General features: G+C 40.5%; 1 protein-coding gene across 2 annotated transcripts in view; it reads right to left on the reverse strand.

Moving 5' to 3' along the window:
* Positions 1–2,851: 2,851 nt before the first annotated feature.
* Positions 2,852–26,434, reverse strand: part of GRIK2 (glutamate ionotropic receptor kainate type subunit 2) — a 433,821-nt gene continuing 410,238 nt past the window's right edge. Inside the window, exons 16-18 of one of the 2 annotated variants that reach the window (XM_077926141.1) lie at positions 25,059–25,309; positions 12,892–13,069; positions 5,147–5,253 (exon numbers count right to left, since the gene is read on the reverse strand). In XM_077926141.1, coding sequence (XP_077782267.1) covers positions 5,240–5,253; positions 12,892–13,069; positions 25,059–25,309 — 443 coding nt within the window. In that variant the 3' untranslated portion in view covers positions 5,147–5,239. Of the gene's footprint in view, positions 5,254–12,891; positions 13,070–25,058; positions 25,310–26,434 lie in introns of both variants that reach the window. The other variant, XM_077926142.1, reaches the window with a different exon arrangement.

A 26,434-nucleotide genomic window follows, 5' to 3' on the forward strand; every position in this document is an offset into this window, starting at 1 on the left:
AATCCTTGACTGAAGCCCTGGAAAGCTACTACCAGATGCTTTAACTGCTTTGAATATTATATTTCTAAATTGTTGTAACCCACCCTTGGACCTCATGGTGAAATTTCTTGTTGTTGTTTATATTGAGTCGGATGCTCCATTGGTCTGTCTTGGTGTAAGGCAGTTCCCTCCATTTTCTGAGGAAAGGAAGGTGGGCTTGTTGTGGTGGAGCTTCAAGCAGAGCAGGCACCATAGAGCTTCAAGTAGAGGCCTGACCATAGGGAGTACTTTATTAAGCAGCCCTTGAAATATCTGCACCACCTTAGAAGCCAGAGACAGCAGGAAGATTGGGCAGCATCTGTTTCTGGTTATGATCAGCTTGGTGCTAGGGAAAGGGGAAATGTGGAAAGGTGTTGAATGCTTATTTGGCTGAAGGGAGCATTCTCCTGAATCTTATCAATTATAACTAAGCACATTTAAACCTGTTTAACTAAGAACTATACATTGAAGAAATCTTTTCCTGCCCACCACCTGAAATACTTTACAGTGGCATCTCAGGTTAAGAACTTAATTCATTCTGGAGGTCTGTTCTTAACCTGAAGCACCACTTTAGCCAATGGGGCCTCCTGCTGCCGCTGCGCCACCGCTGCACGATTTCTGTTCTCATCCTGAAGCAAAGTTCTTAACCCGAGGTAATATTTCTGGGTTAGTGGAGTCTGTAACATGAAGCGTATGTAACCTGAAGCATATGTAACCCAAGGTACCACTGTATTCCCTTACGGAAACAATTATCTTAATAAACATATGAACGTTGTTCATTTTATAAGCCTGTCTCTCGGGATGATGTCAGTGCCATACCTAAACCATAGGAATGAGGCAGCTGGTCCTCATAAGGTATAAAGGGTTTATTTCAGTGGCAGCAGTTAAAAGGTTTATAGTTAATGTTGGATTCCCTAACTGAAAGGACTAACTGAAAATTTCAGTAGGCGTTGTGAGACGAAGTTCCATAGACCCAAGTCCCAGAGTTAATAGAGTCAGCATAAGTGAAATATCCATATTGTTACATCACATGTGGTAGCAGAGCAATGTGATATGATAGCTGCATTTCAACTAGATTGCAGCTCAGTTCTATGAGCTGATGGGCATAGTAATTAAATAATAATAAATAATAATAATTTATTATTTATACCCCACCCATCTGGCTGGGTTTCCCCAGCCACTCTGGGCGGCTCCCAACTGAATATTAAAAACACAATACAGCATTAAACATTAAAAACTTCCCTAAACGTGTAGTGCAGGATTGTACTGATTGTTATACTGAGCCAGTTTCTGACCTGGGCTGCGGTGCTGATGTCAAAAACAAATCCAAAATGGAATACGGTACAGTGGTATCCTAGTAAACATACTCTGCAAGGGGGAGACCGGGACAAGGATAGTGAAGATTTCCTGCACACTCTCTTAAAGTCTTTCTAATCATCTTAGTGACTGCAAAGCTAAGTACTTAGGATGCAATCCATAAACAGTTAGGTGGGCTAAAGTCCAGTTGAAAGCACTGGCACAAGTAAATCATGACTAATTTAAATCACACTGATGTCAGTGGGATTTCAGCACAACTTTTTATGGACTGGCGAGATAGGACAGGAATTGCAACCAAGACACATTTGTTTCATGTCACTTCTTGTTGTAAAAGGTGAAGTTCCTCATATCAGTTTCATATGGGAAATGTAGTCTAATGTAGGGCTGGATTCAACAAACTCCAGCTGGCGCAATCCCTTCACCCTGGGTATCACTTCACCTCTTCCAGATCTACTCTAGAGGGTCAGGAAAACCCACAACAGAACATATGGGGAGCAGAGATTTTGATGTTGGTCAAGCATAAATTTTTGCACTGAAAAACAAATTACTTAGCAATATATTGCATTCCAGCCCTACTATTGACCATGCAAAGGATAATTGAGACATAGGAAATATTAGTTCTGGTTTGACCATGATAAAACAGGCCAAACGTGCAGGATATTGTTGAGACCGTGTCGGTTCTGTGGCAGTTCCATACATTTATAATGACACAGTGTTCTGCTGCACTAATCTGGGGATTATAAACTAGATCAAGGATTGTCAATGTTTGGGGCCAATGGGTGCCCCTGGACTTTTGAGAAAGTGTCACAGACACTAGTCCCAAAATGGGCTCCACAGAGGTTTGGCATAACACAAAATGGCTGCTGTGGGTTGTGTGGCATTACAAAATGGCCACTACATCTAAAAGAGCAGAAAAAGATACAAGGACACAAAATGATGTGGATGTGCCTCCTCAAGCAATGAAGAAGAAAAAAGGCGCACACACCAGTCATTGCAGAGTTCATTCATGGAGAGAAGCTCTTTGACCTGATCCAGGTCTTATATGGGCTCCGTCTGGGAGCATTGGCAGACTCCTGAAAGACGATAAATGCCCAATGTGGCAATCTATTAAGCATTTCTCTGTTGAAGCTACCCTCCTAGAACTGACAGTCGGACCACAAGTAAATGATCTGAAAATATATCCATGGCTCTGATCCAAATCTACAACCTCAGACCTCCTCATTTGTGTCAATGGAGCAGGCAGCCTTACCTGCCTTTCACTTGAAGTGAATGTGTACCTTGAGGGCAACGGAGCTTTTGCTCATGCAAGTCCTCTCATGCCCACACAAGGAACAGCTGGAAAGGGGAGGCACCAAGATTGTTCTCATTCATTTCAGGAAGCTGGTTTGTTTGGGGCCATGTGCCCTTTGCAATGGAAACGTGAAACATTTTAACAGAGAAGGCTTTTGAATGCCAGGTGTGCCTTGAATCCACAAATATTTCTGTTATCCACAGATGACTCATTGTTTATACAAAACAGTGTTTGGATTCTGTTTATTTAAAAAAGAAAAAAAGAGAGAAATGATATTTTTTTCTGGAATAAAAAGCTATATTTATAAACTGTGGGTGTAGGCAAGTGTCCCTACATATCTCAACATTATACATTTTATTTTCAGGATACAAATTTACAATAAGACTAAGTTAAAATTATTAGGATGGTATCACATCTGACTGAGCACCGTAAGGGCAGCTGAAACATCTGTGTGTCTTTAAATGTCATTATCATAGGTGTAACTCCACTCCCCCCTAAAAAAAAAAAAATGGGCCATGGGGGGTAATCATCAGGTGCTTCTCCTGTGTATGTCTTACTGAAATTAACAAAAGTTGCGCAGGACACATTGTGCAACTGGTATTCATTCCCAGAGGTCTAGTACCCAATTGTTTAAAAGTACTTTAAAGGAAGAGTAGCAAAAGCATTGTGCGGTAGCTAGGCCCCAATCCTGAACACACTTTTTTGGATGCTAACATTCTTGCTTATAATAAGGATGGGAAGTAAGTGAGTGTTTGCAGAACAAGATTCTAATACAAGTACCAGTTTTGATGGCACTGCACACACATTGCTCAAATCACACAGCATTCCCAAGCCACCCTACCCAGAAGACAACTAAAAACTGACAATTTTTTTTAATGTGGGTGTGACTTGTTTTTGTTTTTTTAATGTTGTGCATTGGATTCAAACAGCAAACTGTGTGCACTTCAACTGTTATCACAATGTGGTCAAGAGGTCTGTGTCTTTCATCATTTACACACATCAGTTCATGACAGTATGTTATCAGGCTAGTGGAAACCAGGGGTGTGGTATAGTAAGCGGTATTGGTAGTGCACCTAGATTTTATATTATCTAACTTGAAAATAGTTCTCTTCTAAGATTCCCCCCTTTTATTTTTTTTACCTTGATAAAAATAGTTTTCACCAAACGTTGGTGGTGCGAACGCACTACCAGTCACTCTTGGCACCACACCCCTGACTGGAACGCAGGTTCTTGAGATTGTTGATTTAAAAAGTATTACAAAAAATTTCCATACAAAAACTATTTTCATAGAAATCTTGCATTTCCACAAATAAACCTGAACATTTTTTCCCCCTTGCTTTTCTGGGGGGAGGGAAAAAATTGTTCAAGGGTTTTGCTTATTTGAACACTGTTGACTGTATTGAGAAATGCAGTCCATTTCAAAGTCCTCCACATACTGTCCTTTTTCTTTTTAAATTTTTAGACAACCCATCCTATTTCCACCAGTAGCGAGAATTCCACAGGCTCCAGTGAGTTCAATTCGAAGCAGGAACACGAGTTTTCCAAACCCGCTCAGGCATTTAAAAAAAGAAAGGGGGAAAGAAAACCCCACGCCTCCATTGTGTCTTTGCTTCACAGTTAGACAATGAAGAAATTGCTCAGAGACAAGCATCATAAGATACATCTTTCCTTTTAACTGGGGGAAACTTTGTGTATCATCTGAAGCACAGCCCACCTTCTTTGGGTTCTCTCACAACAGAGTTCCAGTATAGGTGAAATATTTAATTTTCTACTGCTTGACTTAAGAGTTTGTTTTTATTCAGGTCAGTGACACAAGAGACACGTCAAGCATCATCTGTCCATTCTTCTATTTCCAGATTTCCATTTTCGTTGCATTGATTTTCCCACTGAATAAGCTTGTATCAGCTAGCTGGAACAACATCATGTAGACATTGGCCAGCAAATATAAGATCTTCGGTGCTTGGCAGTACACAGCAGCCTCTTTTTCTCCCCGCTAGAGTGCTGAGTTACTATCTTTCACAGACTCCTCCGGTAGTTAGTTTCTTTAGCTGTTCATTCCTTCTCCAGCCCCTGGCGACGGATGAACTTCAAAAGGAGCCTGCTAGTTCTCACTGTGGCTGCGTTCGTAGCCAGCCATAAAACAAATAGAACCTTTCGTTCATTAAGGAATGGTGGAACTCATGACAAATGGTGGAATGCCCACCCACCCCCCACCCCTCCCCTCCCCTTATAAACTTGGTTGATCCGTGACGCTTGTGATTCGAGTCTGGCCTTTGCACCTGCTTAGATCACAGAGTCTCTAGTTCATAGACACAGCGGCATGAGGTAACTCATTTTATTTTTGAACAGCTTGCATATTTCCACAGGAAACATTCTCGCAAAAGTTGGTTTGGGGGGGAAAATAAAAAGGGGGAAGGGGGAAAGACATCAGTTTGTGCTTGGGGTTGCTTGGCCTCCCAGCTCTATGCCATGGTTTCTTTACCTGGCAACCTTCTGTCATTAAATGTGTGCATGTTGATAACTTCTTCTGTTTTCACAATAACAGGAGCCTGTGGTTTGTGTTTTAACCGACGTTGACACTTCAGAGACATCCTCAGCTCCTCCACCATGGCACTACAGAAGGACCTCTACAGGGGAAGTTTGCAAAAGAACAAAAAAAAATGTGGAAAGAAAGTAAGAATTATTATTATTGTTGTTATTGTTATTATTAATGCATTGATACTTCAATATCAAAATTAAAATGTGCTTCAGGACTTCTTACCATATGAGTGAGAGAGGAATAGTGGAAAGGTGTCTGTTATTCCCCCCTCCCCATTAATTTTCCACAAACCTTGTAAGGCATGTCCATTATTCTTATTTTTAGCTGAAGTCTGGGCCAGCCATGTTTGTCCATGGCTTGGCAATATAGGCTTCTCCGTTCCATTAGCAACCCAAGTCTATGGACTACAGTGGAAAAAATCTGGCCGTATCACCGAGAATCTCGGCTAATATGGTCTTGTCAGTACACAAAAGTTTTCTATGCTGCTGCCATAATCTCATAACAAAATTGTCATCTTTTAAATACGCGTCTCATACAGTTATATATATGTCAAGCTGTTCTGGCTTACTGAAAACCCTTTCTTTTGAAAGTAGTGTCTAATGATTAACACTGCATTTTAAAAAAAAGTTATGTCAGAATAGATCATTCATACATGCATGTAGCTCACTTGATGACTTAATGATGTGATGACTGAATGAATCACAGCTGAATTATTTTATTTAAAATATTGTGTTTGAAATGTGCAAGTGATCTCTCGGTGTGCCCCTCATACCCCGCAGTGAAAGCAACTCATCAGCTGATATTGCAAGAATCACGAAGCAATGAGTATGCAGGTTAGCCTCATTTGCTCTTTGAGAAATGCCTTCAAATTATGCTGTTTTGCGTTTTCAAAATAATATCCATTTATTCTTAATCAATTTCTAAGTCACAATGTTAATTCCATGTCAAGTGGTGCTAAGTTCATAGTAAACAATAGTAACAAGAAATTACAGTTGAACATAGATGCAGTGGTGCAGGAGATGGTCACCACACTTGTAAAAGGCAAATTAATTACAATATGCAACAGTTATTTTGTGCTGAATTCATTTGATTTAAAATACTAAGGTATTTGTTTAGAAAGGAAGTGAGTCAACTTTAGACTGAGAAGGAAGCAATAAGACACACCTAGGTCAGACAGTTCATATCTGGTTTGGGTTGCTGGAAGCCTCATTGCACAGCAGAAACAATTATATATTTTCCCTATTTCTTTATCCCAAACTGCTGACCTAGAGCTCTAAGTACAAGATGACATGAGCAGCTAACTCCATTCTGTCCAAGATCCCTCCACACATTAGGCACACACTGAGCAAAGGGACTGAGGGACCTGCAGCTCATCACAGCGCATGACAAGCAAAGTAAAAAATATATGTGCTTGACACACTCATCCTTTACATTTTTCAGGTGTACACCACCTGGAGTTACCTTACGAATGCCACCTGAAAAACCTGTAATGCTTGAACTGGTCCCTTTTGTTGGGGCTGAAGGGTATGAACCTCCATGTTCTCATAATACACTCAATCCTATTGTCAGACAAGCAGGTTTATAATACATTAGCACAGCCCAGTGCTCTGAAGAATCTGATACCTTATATCTTTAGTCCTCTGCCAAAAATTTCTTCCTTTCAACTATTCTCCATCAATTAATGAGAAAAGAAACTACATTCTAAAATTACCAAAGGGCAGGAAGATTTTGATGAAATTATCATAGGTGTGCAGTTGTTGTTGTTATACTTACCATACTTTTGAGCTGGCCAGGGGGTGATTATAAGTAACTTCCTTTAATTTGACAAATAAAATCATGATTGTCATGAAGTGACTGGTATCATGCAGTTCTACCCTTATCTTCCCCAGCTCTTGTGAGAGACCCTGAGGCAAATGACATGACCTATGACATGACCCCATGCAAGCAGCAAACTGCTCTGGCAAACTAGAGAATATTCTGAGAGATCAGGATGCTTGAGTCCAGAATAAGAGGGTAGTGTAGTCCTTCCCTCATGCTAGTTTTGATGTAGATCTATTGGAGGCCGCAATGTTTACCTGCAGAAGACAGCATGTAGGTAACTGTATGGTGCCTATATGTTTTCTTCCTCAGGGCAATAATGGGTTGAGTGCAGAAGTGACAGCTCCACTAAGAAACAGCAAAGGAGGAAAAGGTTAAACATGCCTTCTCCCAGTGCTGTTTCTCTGAGCCAGTTCAGTTTCCCTATGGCAGCATTTGAACTACATGCCCTTACAAACATCTAGTTTGGTCCTAGGAAGAGGAAACTCTGCCAGAGGATCCTAGCCACACACCCATCCAGATAGAGACTCGGTTATGATTATAAAACCAAATTACCTAATATTAATCCTGCTATATTCATTTGAAACAATATTAGAACCAAAAAATCATCAAATTACCAAATTACCAATTTACACAGCTGTCTCAGTTACGCAATGTAACCAGATTAATTTGCAAAGTAGTAGGCAAGCGACCTCTACTGAAATTTGGCAAAAACACCATTGAAGATGACATACAGGTGATGACATATACCGCTGGAAAAGTCTAGAAAGTCTACCGAAGATGACTAAAAGTTCTACCGAAGATGACATATACCACTGGAAAAGTCTAGAAGTCAAAATGTGGGGTATAAAGTTTAATTCATAGTAGAGCAGCGTTCCAGAACAGAACAAGCCAAGCTACATGTGGAAGGAATGTTTGGATTTTGGAGAAGAGACATTTCCAGCGGTAACCAGAAGAGGCAGAGATCTATGCTTACAAAATCCAAGCTTCATCTACAGTACTAGATCATAAATATATAGCATGTTGAAGTATATTTTGTTATATACTTAGTCATGTGGCAACAAAAGCCATAGAATAAACCCACTTTCTTCGGAGCAAATGTTAACATTTGCGTCCCAACCCCCTCGGTTATGGCATGCACAGCCCTGTTCAAGTGCTTCGCCCGCACTTCCCCATTGTGTTCCATGTCACAGGAAGTTTTGAATATGATGGACTGTGCAGGTGGTGCCTGCTTCCTCTAAGATGGAAGAAAGTGACACTGGTGCAGTATTCCACCTGAGCACTGGAGCTTGGACTTGGAAGGTCTCAAATAAGAACATCCTAAAGTAACTATATGAGGCTTCAACCCTAATCCAGGCACGGATCCCACTGAATTCAGCAGATCTTACTTCTGAGAAGACATGTTTAAGATTGCATGGAATAAGTATATAATTATACAAAGAAGCTATTATGGAAATAGCTTCTTTGTACAATTATATAGACAACGACAAACTAGCTACTGATCTATTACTCTTAGGAAACTACATATTTCTTAGATAATGGTCATTATAGAGATATAGCTGGATCCTTAGGTGAATTAGTGCCAACAATGTTATACACAGAGTTTTGGCAATGGGGTATTATCTTAAAAACAAAAAACGGCAAATTGTTTCATAGATCGAAAGCCACAAGCTGAAGATTACAAAGCGGAGTCTCCATTACCTTCCATTAACTGATTTTGCCTATCTACAGAATGAAATTTCTTTTTTTATTAAAAAAACCTACCACATTATGGTTAATATTCAGTACAGAAGCATAGAGAATGAGAATATATTTTCTGAAATATTTTATGAGACAGGCAACTTAAGACTATTTTTGGAGAGGATGTCTAACAATGTAACTGAATCTTTTTTGACAACTTCAATTTGCCTTTCAAACTGCATTATTGTTAGAATAACTCCGAAAGGTTGGCAGGTGGAGCATCAGAAATCCGTCTGTAACTTGAGCTTGGTGAATATGTACAATTCTCCCCCTTCCATTTAGTCTAGATGAAATAACCTTTTGCCCTTTACTTCCCTTCTATACTACAATGAGGTTACAAGAAAACCAACCTTTATTGAATTTTGATAAGTGCTATAAAACAGCAACTGGCTTCCTGTTATGCTTCCAGAAAGTAAATGTTGCCTGAAAGTCACTCAAGATGTAATCAGATAGCAGATAATTTTAACATTCGTTGGCCATTAGCATGTTAAAATTGCTACAGTAAAATGAAGCGTTAGTCGTTCATTTATAATCAGCATAAAGGAGCTCGCACTAAAGTTTTAATCAGCAATATCAATGCATGCCCTTAGCCCACACACAGCTGGCCTGGTGCTCAGCTCTCTCTCTCTCTCTCTCTCTCTCTCTCTCTCTCTCTCTCTCTCTCTCTCTCCATACACATACACACACACACACACACACACACACACACACACAACAAAGGTGGTTTCCCTCTATCTGTCATTCTTTAACATCTCTACACAGGCAACAGTAGCCATAACAACTGTGTCTTCTATGAAAAAGGAGAAATCTATGTCATTAAAGATGATATCTTAGGAATATCAGACTGCATTGTCCACACTGACTGGTAGCACCTCTTGAGACTGGGAGTCTTCCCCCTGTCCTACCTGGAGAATGAACCTGGGACCTTGTGCATGCAAAAAGCAGAGCTGTGCATGCTACCACTGAGCTGTGGCAGTCTGGTGCTGGAACAGAGTATCTTTACGTACTGGCATGCGTCCTTTAAAAGGAAGGGCAGGAAGGGGCCAGAGCAGATCAGGGAAAAGAGACGACTGCTTACACTTCTTGCCTGAGAGCATGCAAGGGGAAACATCCCCCAACAGCAGTTTGACCCTAGCTTGGAGCTTTAGCTTGGATCTTTTAGATCCAAGGCCAGCTCACTTCCCACTTCTCTGGTGACTGCGGAGCTATAAAAGGCTAATATTTAAAAGAAGGGGAAGGTGGTGGATCTTGACATTTGCCGTGGTAGGTCTAACAGCACAAATGCAATGCCTGCTACCAGGTATCGAATCCAGCATCTGTAGGGTAACATAAAGCATTTTACAATTGGTGAAGGATCATCGGTCAGACTGATGGGAGAGTTACCCATCTCGTGTTACTATTCCCTTTCACTTGTTCCTGCAACTCCGTAGCCCTTGACTCCATGTCCTTCCTTCCATTCCAGCCAAGAGCGTTGGCAATTCATATAGATTAGGTGTCAAGTTTTCATTGTTTTCCCTCCCTTTACAATGTACTCAAGTTGCTGCCCAATGAACTAGATTTTCTGGCACACCGGACTGTCTGGGAAACGTAATCTTCCCTATTCGTTGCAGTGTCATGGCAGCTCTGTACACACAGCAGGGATCATCTTATTCTTTCAAGTGGCTTTTTGAACATGTAGGAGAGCTGATGCACACCTAGCTGATACACACATACAATGGTTTTTACACGTCTCTCACGCTGAGTGAATGGGGAAGAGAAGTGACTTCATGCACCAAAACTGTGTGTGCATCTGATCCACATGTTCCACAAGTCACTTGATGGGTTAATAGCTACAGCTGAAAAAGTGGAGAGTAAATCATATGGACATACAGAAATCAACAAATTTAATAATATTTGTAGTGTGTGTGTGTGTGTGTGTGTGTGTATTTTAGAGGGCTTATACCTTATACTTCTAAATTTAAAAACTGACTTTAATCCCATTTTTGTTTCCTTGCATTATCATTATTAAATATCTATGCCTTTTTTTTTTTTTTGCCTCCAATGATTAGTTGTGATTGGGCATTCCCACCAGTAAGTGTGCATCTCCAGTGGTGCATTTCCATCATTTAAAATGCTTTACCAACTATATTCTACAGTGGTACCTCAGGTTAAGAACTTAATTTGTTCTGGAGGTCCGTTCTTAACCTGAAACTGTTCTTAACCTGAGGTACCACTTTAGCTAATGGGGCCTCCCACTGCTGCCACACCACCAGCACGCGATTTCTGTTCTCATCCTGAAGCAAAGTTCTTAACCCGAGGTACTATTTCTGGGTTAGAAGATTCTGTAACCTGAAGTGTCTGTAACCCGAGGTACCACTGTATTTATTATTGCAAGTGTTAGATGCCACCTCAATGATTTCTATTGTGCCTTGTATATGATAAACATCATTAAGATATTTGTGCATTTTGCTTATATTATAAAGTAGAATTTCTAGTTCAACATTCACTTACAAAGAAAATTAGCAAAACACATATCTTGCCTAGTAGATATTACATGAAAGGGGGGAATCTAGCAAGGATTTCCCGTGCTTCTCTGTCTCTTGCTTTAATTCTGAATTGGCCTGCTATTATTTTTCCCCCCTCTGGTTTTCTTAGAGAAACATATTCCAATTGTTTGCTCTGTTTAACATCTGTCTCCTCTTTACTTTGATGGAGTTCACACAAAATTGACTGTCAAAATCTAGTATGAATCTACAGGATTTGTTCAGAAGTTCATTACCTCCAGCCTTGCATGTCAGATATTATTTGAAGCCTTGTTAAAATTTCTTAACACAGTAATGGCAGTAATCCTGCAGCTTATAGCTGATGTTATGGGTCAATGTTCTAACATCTACCAGGACACGTCAATCAAAGTGCTTTTCATCTTCCTTCCTTCCTTTTTTTTCAAGTTGACTGGGAACAGATGTACAGTCCTGGCCTTAGCCTCCTTTCTAATCAGCTTCTACTTCCAAATACCATTTCCCCAAGGATATTTAATAGGGAGAGAGAGTTTGGAGCTGTCAGTCTAGGTCTTTAAACCCAAAGGCAGAAATGGACCCTAAGGCAATATTTAAATAGAAGATATACCATCTCTGATGTGAAGCATGGAATGTAAGGAAAAACTTGGCACGTGCAAGTGCCAAAAATTAGTTTTGCTTTGTAGGATTTAGTAGGTTTGATAACTCCTGTATCTGTACCAGCTGCATTTATGTTTTAGAACACTGATGCCCATTTTCACAATGTCAGGTGATCTGACAGATGATATTCTAAATGATTTACCAAATGTGGGAATTAGAAGCACTGAAAGAGCATATCTGGGAGCCAAAGAATGTGTTGTGTAGATGGACCCATCCTAAATTTCTAAACAATCAAAGACGTCACTTTCTATTCCAGCACTAACAATGAACCAAACAAATCTTCATGAGATATGGGCTGATACTATTTTGGGCATTTCAAAAATTATACAACTATTTCACTTAAGGTTTTTCTTATCCCCTTGAAATTTGACTGTACTATGAGGCGAAGTAACTGAAAAAATTGACTACCCTCTTAATCCGTATAATAATGGAAGAAACCCAACTCCACAACAAAATAGTTTTCCTACACCAATGCCACAATGTTCAGGCCTGCAGATGGTTGACAACCTTGGGAAGCTGCAATGATCTTTACCAAGAAGATGTAACAGGAGATTGATTCCTGACTAGTTCAGATAACTTTCTAGTTGTGTTTTAATGTGATTGTGGATCATTGGCTCATGACCTTCAGGGACGTATTCTAAGCTCTCATTGGATATTCCAGAATGTTTTAGGACCCTTTTTCCTACACCCTGCCAAAGCTTTGCAAAGGAGAATAAGACACCACATTTCCTCCACTGGAAGATACTAGACCAATTCCTAGAGAACTATGTACATTAATTTTCTGGTCTGCCGGTTTCCAGTCTCTGTCTTTCTTTTACTAACAGTGTTATATGTGAGGAGGAAAGCTGTGGCAAGGAAACTTTGGATATACCTGGCCTCTTCTGATGTCAACATTAGAGTGCAAGGCAGCTAAATTGATGCCATTAGTTGGTAAGATCCTCTTACTGACTGATGCACAAGGATTTGTCACTGCTGGACAACTTTTGATCAACTGAAGACCTTAGCTGACTCACCTGTAGATCTAGGTTGGGGTTGGTGGGACTGCACTTGTGTAGTTCCATTCTTCCCCCTCAGAGAGATCTCAGAGGATGATACTGGGCAATTGCTCACCTGCCCCGCGGTCTCTCTTTCATGCGGGATTCCACAAGGTTTCATTCTGTCCTCTCTCCTTTCAACATGTATGTGAGGCCACTGGGGGAAGATAATGAAACAGTTTGGGCTGTGGTGCATCAGTGGGTAGAAGACACACAGCCCATCTTTTTCTCTCTCTCTCTTGACAAAGCAGAGTGACGAGGACACTAATGCTTCCAGGGCCATACATGCAGGTCAATCCAGAAAAGATGGAGATTAGACTGAACAAGTAAAAGACGATGTGGTGGTTATGGCAGTTTTCTTAGGTTCTGGATTAAACTTTTTTTTTTTTCCCTCTCTGAAGTTCTTCCATATTCTCAAGTGTGCTCCTGGCTGCGTTAATGATGGGTAGTGTATTTTCTCTCAGGAAAGTGCCAAAGTCTTTCACATTCCACAAGGGCAACCATAAAGCCATTATGAAAATATAGCTAGATGCATGTGGTGGCAGAGTAATAAATAACGGAACAGTGTAAAAAACAATTCTCTGTCTGCTTCAAGGTGCACATCTAAGAAAAGATTCCAGTTCACCCAATGGGCCATGTTTTATCCCCATTTAAAGCAAGACTGAGAGAATATGAGATACGCCTGTAAAGGTTAAAGTCTTTTGTATCTTTAGATGTGTAGTGTGACAATTTATGGTGCTACTACTGAGCTTAATATTTTGCTAATTTGGGGGAGTGATGTTGAGAAATTCATAGACATTTATGGACTGTGTTGGATAGAGGCATTCTCTTTTGAAATGTAATGCTACAACGTGCTGAGAAACGTAAAAAACAATGTAAAAACCTTTCTTGGGAAATCCTACTTCACGTAAGAAGCTCTTCAGCAATATTTAGCTCTGCATAAGCAATGCCCGGTAGAGGGGCAATTCTGCACATACATAATTTTTTTAATGCTTGGCTCTTTCTGTGCCGCTAATGTAAACAGAGAAGCATATCTTGCGCTAGGGTTAAAAGCTCCTATGCTGCCTGCAAAATATTGGTATTTCACCGCATATATCAGCAGTCTATTTATAAACACTAAATTGCAATGCTATATAAATAGGGGTCAATATATCTTAAATCCATGATGGAGTTTTCTCATGTATGTTATAGATTAGGTTGGTAATATAAAACAAGGAAGCTTCATAGAATCTCTGCTCGTTTTATGTTGAGAACTGACTCTTTATCAATCAAGCCTTTATCAAGAGTCACTCGGCACACCATTGGAAAAGCCACGCTAAGGAACCAGGCAGAAGGACCACCCACATATGTACTACTGTATGTGCAAGAGTGACAGTAACTTATGTTTTTAACTTGGTTTGTGGTACACCTGCTAAAGAGATTGCTGTAAGACAATGTAGCACCCAATTCTGTTCTCAGAACAACAGTAAGCAACTTCTTTCTTTGCAGCTGCAGAGAATGTAGTCACATCTGAGACAGGAAACAGTACATTAAGCTGAAGTGAGTCCCCAGGAGGTTTAAAAGAATACAATTTGGTTTATTTATCAGACACTACGGAGCAAGCAGTTAGTTCAGTACTGATAGTTACAATGGGAACAATAACAATACTTGGCATTTGTATAGCTCAAAACCCTTCATGTACTATATCTCAGAAGATTTTAACAGTACCATCATGTTACAGATGGGAGAAACAGTAGCTAGCCTAAGGTTATTCATTGAGTTCATGCCTGAGAATCTAAGATTTAGAGGACTTCATGCTCTTGACTAGGAACAATGCTCTTGCTCATACATATATTGAGTGGATTTTCTGAACTGCAGTATGAAATAATTGTTCTTATTCAGAAATAACTTTCCTGAAATATAAAATGAATGAGAAGCAGACTTTGCTGCAATTTTTTTCTAGTTCCATTCTTCAATATCCTTTTACTAATAAGGACAAGAAACCAAAAGCTGGAACTCCCAGAATTCCAGCATGACAATGAGTACACCATGCTCCCAGAGTTTGGTCACAACATGGATTTGTATAATTGCATTATGATCTCAGCGGTTTATTTTCAATTCCTTTTCTAATGATCCCTAACATGGAATTTGCCTTTATTTCACAGCTGCCACAAACTGTGTCAACATCATCTTCATCAATCTATCTACTACAACCTTAAGGTCTCATTCCTGGTCAGCTATCACCAGTTCAGACTCCACAAGCGTAAGTGAAATTAGGATTTTTCACTACATGTGCATCACTTTACAATTGTTTACACTGCATTTGCCATTTTACTGCCCATTCACCCAGTTCGTAGAGATCGTTTTGAATAATTTGGTATTATCAGCAAACGTGATTATCCCACTGCTTACTCAATTAAAGATAAATTATGAAGAAGTTTAACAGCACAGGTCATAATACTAATTCTCAGGGGAACCCACTTTTTACATCTCTGCATTGGGAGAATGAACTGTTCTTTCCTTTCCTTTTCTTAACCTGTTAATGATCCATCAGAGGATCTCTCCTCTCACTCTATGACTGCTAAGCTTTCTCAAGAGTCCTTGATGAGGAACATTGTTAAAGGTTTTTGGAAGTCCAAGTACAAAGTCACCAGGCTCACCTCTATCTAGATGCTTGTTGATACTCTCAAAGATCTCCGAAAGGTTAATGAAACATGACTTACCATTGAAGAAGCCATTCTGGTTCTGCTTCAGCAAGACCTTTTATATGCTTCCTAATTCTATCTTTGAAAATGCTTTTTGTCAGTTTTCCAGGAACAAATTTAAGCTAACTGGCCTCTAATTTGCTAGATTCCATCTGTATCCCTCTTTTTAAATTGCTTTATGTTGGTCACTTTCTAATCTTTTGGTATGGAAGCTGATATTAGAGCCATATTTACATTTTTTTGGTAGCATTAATATACTACATCACCCTTCTGTCTGACAGAGACTCATGGCAATTTACCCTTTGAGTTCTTAAAGCGCTCTCAGGTGGATACCAACTTGGACTTGGTGATTTCTCAAGTTTTAATTTGTCAGCAAGGCCTAGAACTTTGCCTTTAGTACCGTCTGTTTGCTCAGCTTCTCAGACACCCCCCCCCCTTCCTGTGTAAGTTAATTTGGGTCTTGGGATCTGCTCTCTATATTTTGCTGTATGTTTTTAACATGCTACTCAATGGGCACAGAAAGCAGATCATCTCTTCTTTCCCCAGGACAGTTCAAGCTAGTTGTCCAAATGTGAACTTCTGCCTGGGTAAATCTATATTACATGAATAAAAGGATATCATAGCCTAGTCTCGTACTAACGCTCACTTGCCCACACGTAGCAAGAAAGAATTACTCTGAGGCAACCAAGCTGAGAAGCATTTGTAGTTGGGAATGAGAATTTTTAAAATCTCCTTCAGGCTGCCCAGTGTGCCACTGTCTAACATAGATATGGCCACAAACAGGAATGAGGGGGGAAATTCAGTTCAGTTTGCATTTTAGTATAAACTTAATTTGCAATTCCTCAAACAGTATGCAAACAGAGACTCGCCTATCCTTTGAAATTTGCACTTCTTCAAATTTGTTGATGCAGCTCATCAACCAAAAAGTAAATGTGTATTTTAGGGGAAGGTGTGTGAAAAAATGCATATATTATTGAAAACAAGTTGCAAAAATGCATTATACTAGGGGACATGGCTTGCCCAAATGTGTGTTTTACCCAAAACTGCATATAAATATATGTATATTCTGAGAAATAGGTACTGAGATGCTGTTTAATTTTTGTTGGTAAAATAAGAAGCTGAGAGAAACCAGAACTGACATACCTGTCTATCCTTATATGTGACTTAGAAGGCTAGATAGTAAAAATAAATAAATCTGTGGGTTAGTAGGTTTTGTGGTCTTTTTTAAGGCTGAGAAAGCATGATTTCAGTATTTGAAAAGCAGATTGCAGGGTGGGGTTGAACTGCTACACTAGTTAGGAAACTAGGCTGCTACTGCTTACTGGAAGAGGATAACAGGGAGATAAGGGCAGTGCAAATACACTGACAGGAATGCTGGATTAGCTCCACGGGTGCTGAGCTCCTCCCTGTTGCTTTGCTCCTCCTCCTCTCATTCCTGGTAAGCAACAGTGATCCACCTGCCTGGATGCTAGCACCTGACAAACCAAACCACTGCTGATATTAAGCCTGATATCTTACCCATTATTATGCTTTTATTGTGTCCTTCTTCAAGGTGCTCAAAGCATTGGGCATGTTTCCCTTGCAAAGTAGCCTTGACTATTAGAGAATGTCTAACCCAAGGTAAGAGACATGGGTGGTGTTGTGGTCTAAACCACAGAGCCTAGGGCTTGCCAATCAGAAGGTTGGTGGTTCGAATCCCCGCAATGTGGTGAGCTCCCATTGCTTGGTCCCTGCTCCTGCCAACCTAGCAGTTCAAAAGCATGTCAAAGTGCAAGTAGATAAATAGGTACCGGTCCAGCGAGAAGGTAAATGGCATTTCCGTGCATTGCTCTGGTTTGCCAGAAGCGGCTTAGTCATGCTGGCCACATGACCCAGAAGCTGTACGCTGGCTCCCTCGGCCAATAAAGCAAGATGAGTGCCATGACTCCAGAGTCATCTGCGACTGGACTTAGCAGTCAGGGGTCCCTTTACTTTTAACCTAAGGTAACCCCTTCATTTTGTGGCTGTGTAGAAATTTGAGTGCCACTCTCCTTGTCAAACACACAGCACCACACTGGCTCTCTGTGTTAAAAGTATGGCATCCACTTCTTTGTCATGCAGTTGTATGTGCGCTATGTAGGCATTAATCCACACCACATCAAATCAGTTATATTAACAATAAACAGATTGGAAATTGTTTAACGTGGGTTTGGTTTCTCAAATTGCTTAGTCAATGGCCTCTAAGTGCCAACATAATGTTACAACCAAGGAACGGGTTGTTTGCTAACAGAAGCAATTATAAAATGCAAATGGCTCTGCACTTATTGCCAAGGTTGTCTTAGAAAACAAATGTCTGCTTAATAATGTGTCTCCAAGAAGATTACATAATTATGTGTTTGCATTATAAATGATAAGGCAAGAAGAAAATGTTGGGCTTTTTCCCTCTATATACTGTATTTGCACTTGTTTGTCATCATGCTGACAAATGCATGTGTGGTAGGAGCAAGTGAGCAGGCAGACAGGTGGCCGAAGCAGGCCTTCCTACTCTCCCCCTGTCACTGCCACCAAACTACCACCACCAAAAGGAAGCCTGCAGATGCAGACTTCTTCCTGGTGGTGGTGTGGCAGGTGTAATGATACAGGAAGCATCTAGAGGAACACAGCAATAGAAGGGAGGTTGTGGGATCTGGGTGACTGTGCATAGGGGAAGGATGTTGGGTGAGATCTAAAGGGAGGTGAGTAGTAATGGGGTGGGATTGGGGGTAGGCAGGCTGGCAAGAAATGCAAAGAGGAGGAGTAGCCTCTTGTTGTTTTTGAAGGGGGGAATGAACCAAATGTTTTAGGACATTGGCTTGGATCTGAAGTTGCTTCCAGTTGTGCAATGAGGGTTGCTGGTCTGCTCCTCCAGTCAGAGGTGCGCAATACAGCACAAAGGAAGCCACCCACCTTGACTTCCAGTACAGATAAGAAATCAAACGCCCAATTAAGAAATTCCCATTTGACATTTCATGGTTATTCATTCTCCTCTTTTCTTGCATGATCTGCTTCAACTCAAACCATTCATTTGCCAAGTTGATTTTCATTCTGTCAACCCATAGCTTTTGTGCACAGCAAAAAAGTGACCACTTTAATCTTGCCTAAACAACTATAATGTTGCAGAGTAAACAACATTTAGCACTTAAGCAGCTTTTGTTTCATGGTATATAACAAATACATTCAAGTTTTCCTCGACTGTAGTCACAGTCCATTGGTAAGAGTGCCAGTTTGGCCCCATGACGATGGGTGCCATGTAGCTTGCATGGCCCTGACACCGTAATTTGTGGGTGCCCAGCCTCTTCATGCAGAATTCTGTGGGTGCTTGGGAGTTGGCACCTATGTCCTATGTTTGTTTTAAATCACAGTAAAATCTTCTGCTATTACTGTTCTGATGCCATTAAATGCTAGAATCCTGAACTAGAGATCTGCTAGGAAAGCAGTTTTTGTAGGGATCCCTTTCCACCAGAGTAGACTGCAGCTACATTCCAAGGATATTGGTATCATAACCAGACCATATCTTTAGAAAGGATATTCTGCTCATTTGCTTATACCTTCTTCAATAAGGGAATTTTGAGGGAAAGGTAAGGGGGTTTAATTAAATCCTAAAGGTCCCACCCGGGACGCGGGTGGCGCTGTGGGTAAAAGCCTCAGCGCCTAGGGCTTGCCAATCGAAAGGTCGGCGGTTCAAATCCCCGCGGTGGGGTGCACTCCCATTGCTCGGTCCCAGCGCCTGCCAACCTAGCAGTTCGAAAGCACCTCCGGGTGCAAGTAGATAAATAGGGACCGCTTGCTGGCGGGAAGGTAAACGGCGTTTCTGTGTGCGGCTCTGGCTCGCCAGAGCAGTGATGTCACGCTGGCCACGTGACCCGGAAGTGTCTCCGGACAGCGCTGGCCCCCGGCCTCTTGAGTGAGATGGGCGCACAACCCCAGAGTCTGTCAAGACTGGCCCGTACGGGCAGGGGTACCTTTACCTTTTTTTAAAGGTCCCACCCACTACCTCCCCCAACTTAATTTGAAAGACCCTACAGATTTCTAAAAATAGTAACTACAGGGCAGCACAAAAGACAAGGACATAATTCCAATATACAGTCTGAAGGCACACACAGTTAGCATGTTGCTGGAGTTAAGTAGGTCTGGTCAGTGCACGGATATGTGACTGCCTGGGATCCACGTGTTTGTCCCCTTGGGTATCATGATAGAAAAGATAAATGTTCAAAAATAATAATAAATAAGGAACTTCAGCCCCCTCTAGCCCCCCTATAATTCAAGCACTGATCAAGGGAAAGCAAGCTTGTTTTGAGTACAACTTATATCAGAATTCAGTCTTTATCTGCAAAACGTTTGATACCTTCAGATCTGAGTGTTTACACTGATCTCCCAGTGAAATAAGACCCTGCTGAAACTTTTCAAACAAACAACCTAGAAACTATGTCACAGGTTGGCAGGTTCTCTCTGATCAAGTTAGGCTTCTCTTTTCTTTTTTAAAAAAGCATTAAAATAGACATTCCTTGCTGTCTAAAGAAAGCTGTTGTCAAAATGAACATCTAAAGTGTTCATACTGATGTTTGACTGCGCTTCTCACCCCAAATATTTTCCCCCATGATTTTCCTTCACTCAATAAAACCTGATGCAATAAAAAAAATATAATGATTCAGCTGTCACTTATTCAATCTTTTATCATGCATATGTGGGCATGTTTTGTTTACTTCCTGAGCCAGACTATTTGCCTACAACTTCTCATTAATGATGTTTTGTAATTTTGTAATGGTATAGCAGAGCACAAAAAGTATCCTATAGATTGCTGATATGGTCCTCTGTGCCAGCACATAAGACTCTCCAGAACAGAATAAAGTGACAGAGATAGATATTTTAGAGCACACAAACAATACAAGTACCAGATCGGGGGAAAGTAAATTCATGTCATATCCTTCATAAGATTACTGACTTGTTTGAAATATGCAGCTGCAGATCATGTCATATTTGGCAAACATATTGGCATTGCTGCCATACAATAATCATGATTTAAAGGAAAGGCGGTATTCCACAAGCTAATCACAATAATCTCATCCATGGCAACAACACTTGCACATTTTACACCTCTAGTGGCCAATACTAGTGCAAATTAGAAACCTATGGTAGCCTGTGGTAGCATGAATTGAATGTAGTACCAACTGAAGTAGGCTGTTAAAGGCCTTTGTGAAAATGCAAAATAGTTTTCCTATTGTTGGTTCCTTTGTCCACCAGTAAGTGCAAGGACCCTCTCTTTGCATGTTCCTCAGCACCCCTTCTGTTGGTAGCAAAAAATATTAGGATGCACTGGAGCTTGAAGAACTGCAAACACTGGTGACATGTTTGCATGTTTCCTAGGCTTAATTCATGCATCCACTTTCAAAATGACAAGTTGTCATATTTCTCATTAAATCAAACCCAGTCAACCTGCATCTTCAAGGGAAAAGTTTATAGATGCATAAACCTGACTTGTAGTGATGACTGTTTCACTCACATGATAAGCCCACTGAGAACTAATGTTACATTGTTAGGCAAAAACCTTAAGAATTAAGAAAGGGTCAGTGAAGTGGTAGGTGCAAAGTATTAACGTCGACAACTCCATTCATAATTCCTGTCTTTTAAACTGACTCCACATGGTGACCAAGACAGGGAAATATTTGTGTGTACTGGCTTGTCAAATGGATATGCTTTCAGAATATTGTTTGATAAATCTAATGGGGTGTCCATAGCACTGTCTAGTCCTGTCGTATTGGATGAGTTTCAGTTACTAAGGCTCGAGGATGCGGACAAGATGTTTGGATCCGTCAAGGTGGACCCTTACCCCTCTTGTTTTCCTCACTTACTGGGGTCTGGGAAGGTCATGGACCTCATGGAAATATGATGCAGTTTCTGGACAGTCTTCAAGTCCCAAGTAGAGAACACTACAGTATCAAGTAATAATTATGCTCTGGAAGCTGATCTGTATGACAAGCCAACACACATAATATTTAAGCCACCACAAGGAGCCAGATTTGATCTATCATCATTGGCTGCCACTGTGCGAGAAGCAGTCCGTGGCTAAAAGTACTCAGGCATGATCAAAGCACACTCTCCATTGATGAAATGACAAGGCTGAAATGTATATGCCATGTGTCACTCATGGAATCTGAATAAAGTGGAAGCCAATAGTCCAGGTAGAATTCCCCATTCTCTCAACCACATGTTCACACCACTAATCTCCATAGAGAATAATTCAAACATCCACATCTGGGTGTAACAAAAACAGAGGGAAGAATTCACCAAGGTGCCTAATATCAGACATGCTTGAACAATTCAAGGGAAATTTTAGTACAATGTCTGAACTGATTTGTAAGATTACACCACTGCAAGAGGCTGAAATTTTCCAATTTTGTATACTTTTCTGGATGCATCCAGAAGTCATCCTGGTCACAAAATGTTTCAAAATGTCAAGTAAGATGCATCTAAGCCATTTAAAATGCAATTTCATTAGGAGTACAAAACTCACAATAAAAATGATCCAACTTTATATATAAATTAAAGCTTGTTTGTTTTTTTAAAAAAAGAATACAGACCAACTGATACAAAACATGCTGCCACTCATATCTGACACATTCATTTTTCTTTTTTAAAAAAATGGATAAAGCCATTGTGATGTACATCAATTATTTAAAATGAGCAGTCATTTTCTAAAATAAGAAATTGGTCTCAGTGATTAAAAAGAAAGCTGCAAAATTAGCTTGACAGAATTAATCATCCTACATGATTAGAGAGGAGCTGAATTTTTACTTAATAAATTCTTACTAAAGCACAGTTTAATGAAACACATACATGTTCAAATAATCCATAAGGAACTTGTGACCTCAACAAATCTTAAGGTTTAACATCAAAAATTCCTCTAACAATATATTATATTTTTTAAAAACAAGATATGCATTAATGCTGAAAGTAAATTGGGCTGGATCCTACGCACATTTACTTGTGCCAGTGAAATTAGCAGGGTTATGTAACAAATAAATGTGATCAGAACAGAGGTTACTCTATGGGTGCTTCCAGATTTGGACCTTACATCATGAACAGGTTGCTCAGATTCATTTGAGTCTGTCTGGCATGGAATCATATAGAGTTGGAAGGGACCCTACCATGCAGGAATATGCAGCTGTCCCATACAGGGCTCAAACCTGCAACCCTTATGTTATCAGCACCATGCTGTAACCAAGACAGCTTCCACACATTCTCATTTTTTCAGTCATAGATATGTATTGTTAGCCTGCTACTTGCCATCCAGACCAGTGAGTGGAGTTTGATAGAATGTATCCGGAGGTATCTCCTCTCCCCTAAGTACCTCCTCTCCTACTCTCCTTTGCCTTGTTATTCCTGTTCTGGGCATGCACAGATGTATTTGTATTGTGTGCATGCACCTTAACAAAGAAATCCAGGACGTGAGCAAGAATAAATGTTACCAGCCTTATTTATCACGTTTCACAATGAGGAAGATGAGGAGGTTTTTTGGGGGGAGGGGTTAATAATAATAATACTGTTTACCTGACCAAGTCTTACACAAAAGTGTTAAGAGGTTTTGAAAATGTCCTCTGCATTATATAATTATTGCTAATTATTATTAATTAGTATTAATAATTTATTATTCTCATTCCAATGTATTATTATCATCACCCCAATGTATGCTGCATGATGATAGTCTCTGAGGTAATTCATCTGCATGTACTGTGTGAAGACCTTGACTTAACAGGCCTTCCGAATGGTTATTGAAATTCAAGCTTGCCTTCCCCATGTGGTAATGAGTGGAGCAAGGGACACTTGATTCATTTGGATTGTTGGAAACAACATGGGTATATTGTGCATTAAATACCACCCACTGAAACAACCCCACCAATGTGATAAATAACCTCCTCCCCTCAAAAAATAATACTACAGCCGTACCTTGGTTCTCGAACTTAATTCGTTCCGGAAGTCCGTTTGATTTCCGAAATGTTTGAAAACCAAGGCGCGGCTTCTGATTGGTGCAGGTGCCTCGGAAACAATAGCCGACAGCCACTTCAGATGTTTGGCTTCCAAAAAACGTTTGAAAACCGGAACACTTACTTCCAGGTTTTCAGTGTTTGGAATCCTAGGCGTTTGGGAACCAAGGCGTTTGAGAACCAAATGCTAATCAGCTCCCAAAACAACCTTGACTTCTTGGTAGTGGGGCCATCTCCCTTCAGATGTCAAAGAGAAATAACTACATAGCTTTTAGAAGACATCTGAAGGCAGCCCTGTATTGGGAAGTTAGTAAGGCAGACAGATGGGTGGGGTATTATTATTATTATTTGCATATATCAAATTATTTTTACTTATTAGATTTTCTGTGGGAAGAAGACATTTGAATCAAATGTAAGGGGGGGAAAACATCGGGTGGGTTGGCATTCTGATGTCATGGTCTGCATTCTACCAAAAAAAACAAAAACCCTTGCATGCATGAGCAACACTGATTTCACAATAAGCTGCCATCTGGAAGCACCCTATATCAGTGCAAATTCAGAAGTCCCAAAACTATTAAAAATAGTTATGTATATTATCCATAGCATCTGAAAAAGGGGCAAAAATCTAAACACATACAGTTCTTGGATTTACTACCAATTTGAATAAAAGTAATAGTTTTAAAAATAGGAATGTAAGGAAGTCACAAGCTCCTCAATTATGCATGACATATTTTCTCCAAGTTGTAAAAATGTATATTCAAAGTAAGGCATAAAAACAGATGACATAATTTAGCTCAGAGTTATATATCACATATATTCACATAAATATTATTAAAACATAAATTATATGGATGCTTATGTTTCAAAAAGTGGTCATCCATCCACTTGTCGATCCAGTATAGAGTAAGTTCAACATTCTGAGTTTTAAAACTGGAATGTGTCCGAGTTACAAGGTATAAAATCATAATCAGTAGTAAATCCTTCATATATTGATCTAAATGCTTTTCCAGATGCTACCACCATAAGTTTGAAGAGTAAACATCTTCCAGAAAGGACATATAGAAAGAAATTTTCTAGACTTCTGACTTTGGACTGAAAGCAGGTTGTGCCACTTAAAACCCAGATCTATCTGTAGAAGGTTAATTGTTTCCCATTACAGATTTCGCTCTCTTCTTCATCCATAAAATTAACTGCAGTGAACTTCCAGGAGCAAAAAGGTGTCTTTTTTCAAGCTTGAATAAGAGGAGAAATAGTCACTTGTCCTGAAAGCTGGCTACAATTAAAAATATTGAAGACAAATTAAAAGTTGTATAAAGATGACAGCTCCAGTGCTCATTCACTACGAACTTCAATGACGTGTGCTAGACTATTAAAGACATCAGAATGGCTTTTCAGTTGGTTGCCCAGAGGGCTACGAGTATATCATCATGGTAGAATTAATGGCGAAAAGGACAATATTTACCTTTTCCAACTGGGCATTTTTTTTGGATTTGTACAAAAACTCCCCCACTGCCACAAAGACGGAGAGAACCAATCCTGCTGCCAGTACGATGAAGATGCCACCAATGTTTTGTACTCCAAGGGCACTTGCATCCTTGCTCTCCTCTTCTGGGCAGCCGTTGCCTCGCCACCACTTCTCCTTCATCATGTGGAGCTTGCCTTCTTCTTGCAGGTGGAGAATTGCGATGGTTATTTTGTCTCTGTAGGGGGACCCTGCAAGAGGGAACACACCGGTTAATGAGTCACACTCGCAAAGGCTTCATCCTGTTTCATAATTATAGGTGGGACCCTCTGACAAAATGTTGCTTTGGTATATTATTTATACCCCACCCATCTGGCTGGGGTTTCCCCAGCCACTCTGGGCAGCTTCCAACAAAACATTAAAATACAATAATTCATCAGATATTAAAAGCTTCCCTAAACAGGGCTGCCTTCATATGTCTTCTAAAAGTCAGATAGTTGTTAACTTCTTTGACATCTGATGGGAGGATGTTCCACAGGGCAGGCACCACTCTATTTCACCCCCATCCCCTAAAAACCCCTCCACAGTCAGCACTCAGTCACCACTGAGTATGGTCGGTCCTTGTTCTGTTGTGAGGGTTTGGGGGGGCAAGTGGGATAGGATGGACACAATAATGCCCAATACCAGCTGCATTAAACTCTTGAATTTCTGCATTGGTTTCTATAGGCAACTATCACTTGCGTACTGAGGCCCCATGACCACCCTGCTCCCTAAAGTGCAAATAACTAGACAACACATGGCGCATTGGTTTTGGGATCAAAGGCAGGGGGAGAGAATGGCTAATGGCCATGCAAGCCGGGCATTTAAACTTCCTCTGGGCATGGCACCAAGGGATACAATTGGTCGGTTGGTCCTGCGACCAGGGGAATGCCCACTAACACCTGCTGCCATTGGCCCGGTTGTGGCAGGAAGACGATCTGGCCTGCAATAGGCTGGTATACCGGGGGGGGGGGCCTGGGGCCCGCCCACAAAGCCCCCCCCCCCCGTTCAGTAATGGATGAACGAACTTCCGTATCTGGGGACATTTAAAGATAAGTTTACAGTTTGAACTAGGAAATGGCCTATTTAGACACTGAGATTTTATCATTCCCCCTTTTTATATTTATGTGCCTCTCCCTCCTCCTATCCCAGATAAAACCTTTCCATTTCTATACGGTTTCCCATGTCTGCCCCCTCTCAAACATGAATCGGCATTTTGTGGCCGATGGGCCACAAAATTTGGCTGTGGCTCTCTCTCACACACACATTTCCTTTAATCTGCTGAAAACTCTCTCATGCATGGGTGTTGTTTTGGCTACATAAATGTGACCAATTCA

This window comes from Podarcis muralis, chromosome 3, assembly GCF_964188315.1.
Source record: "Podarcis muralis chromosome 3, rPodMur119.hap1.1, whole genome shotgun sequence".
Classification (NCBI taxonomy): domain Eukaryota; kingdom Metazoa; phylum Chordata; class Lepidosauria; order Squamata; family Lacertidae; genus Podarcis; species Podarcis muralis.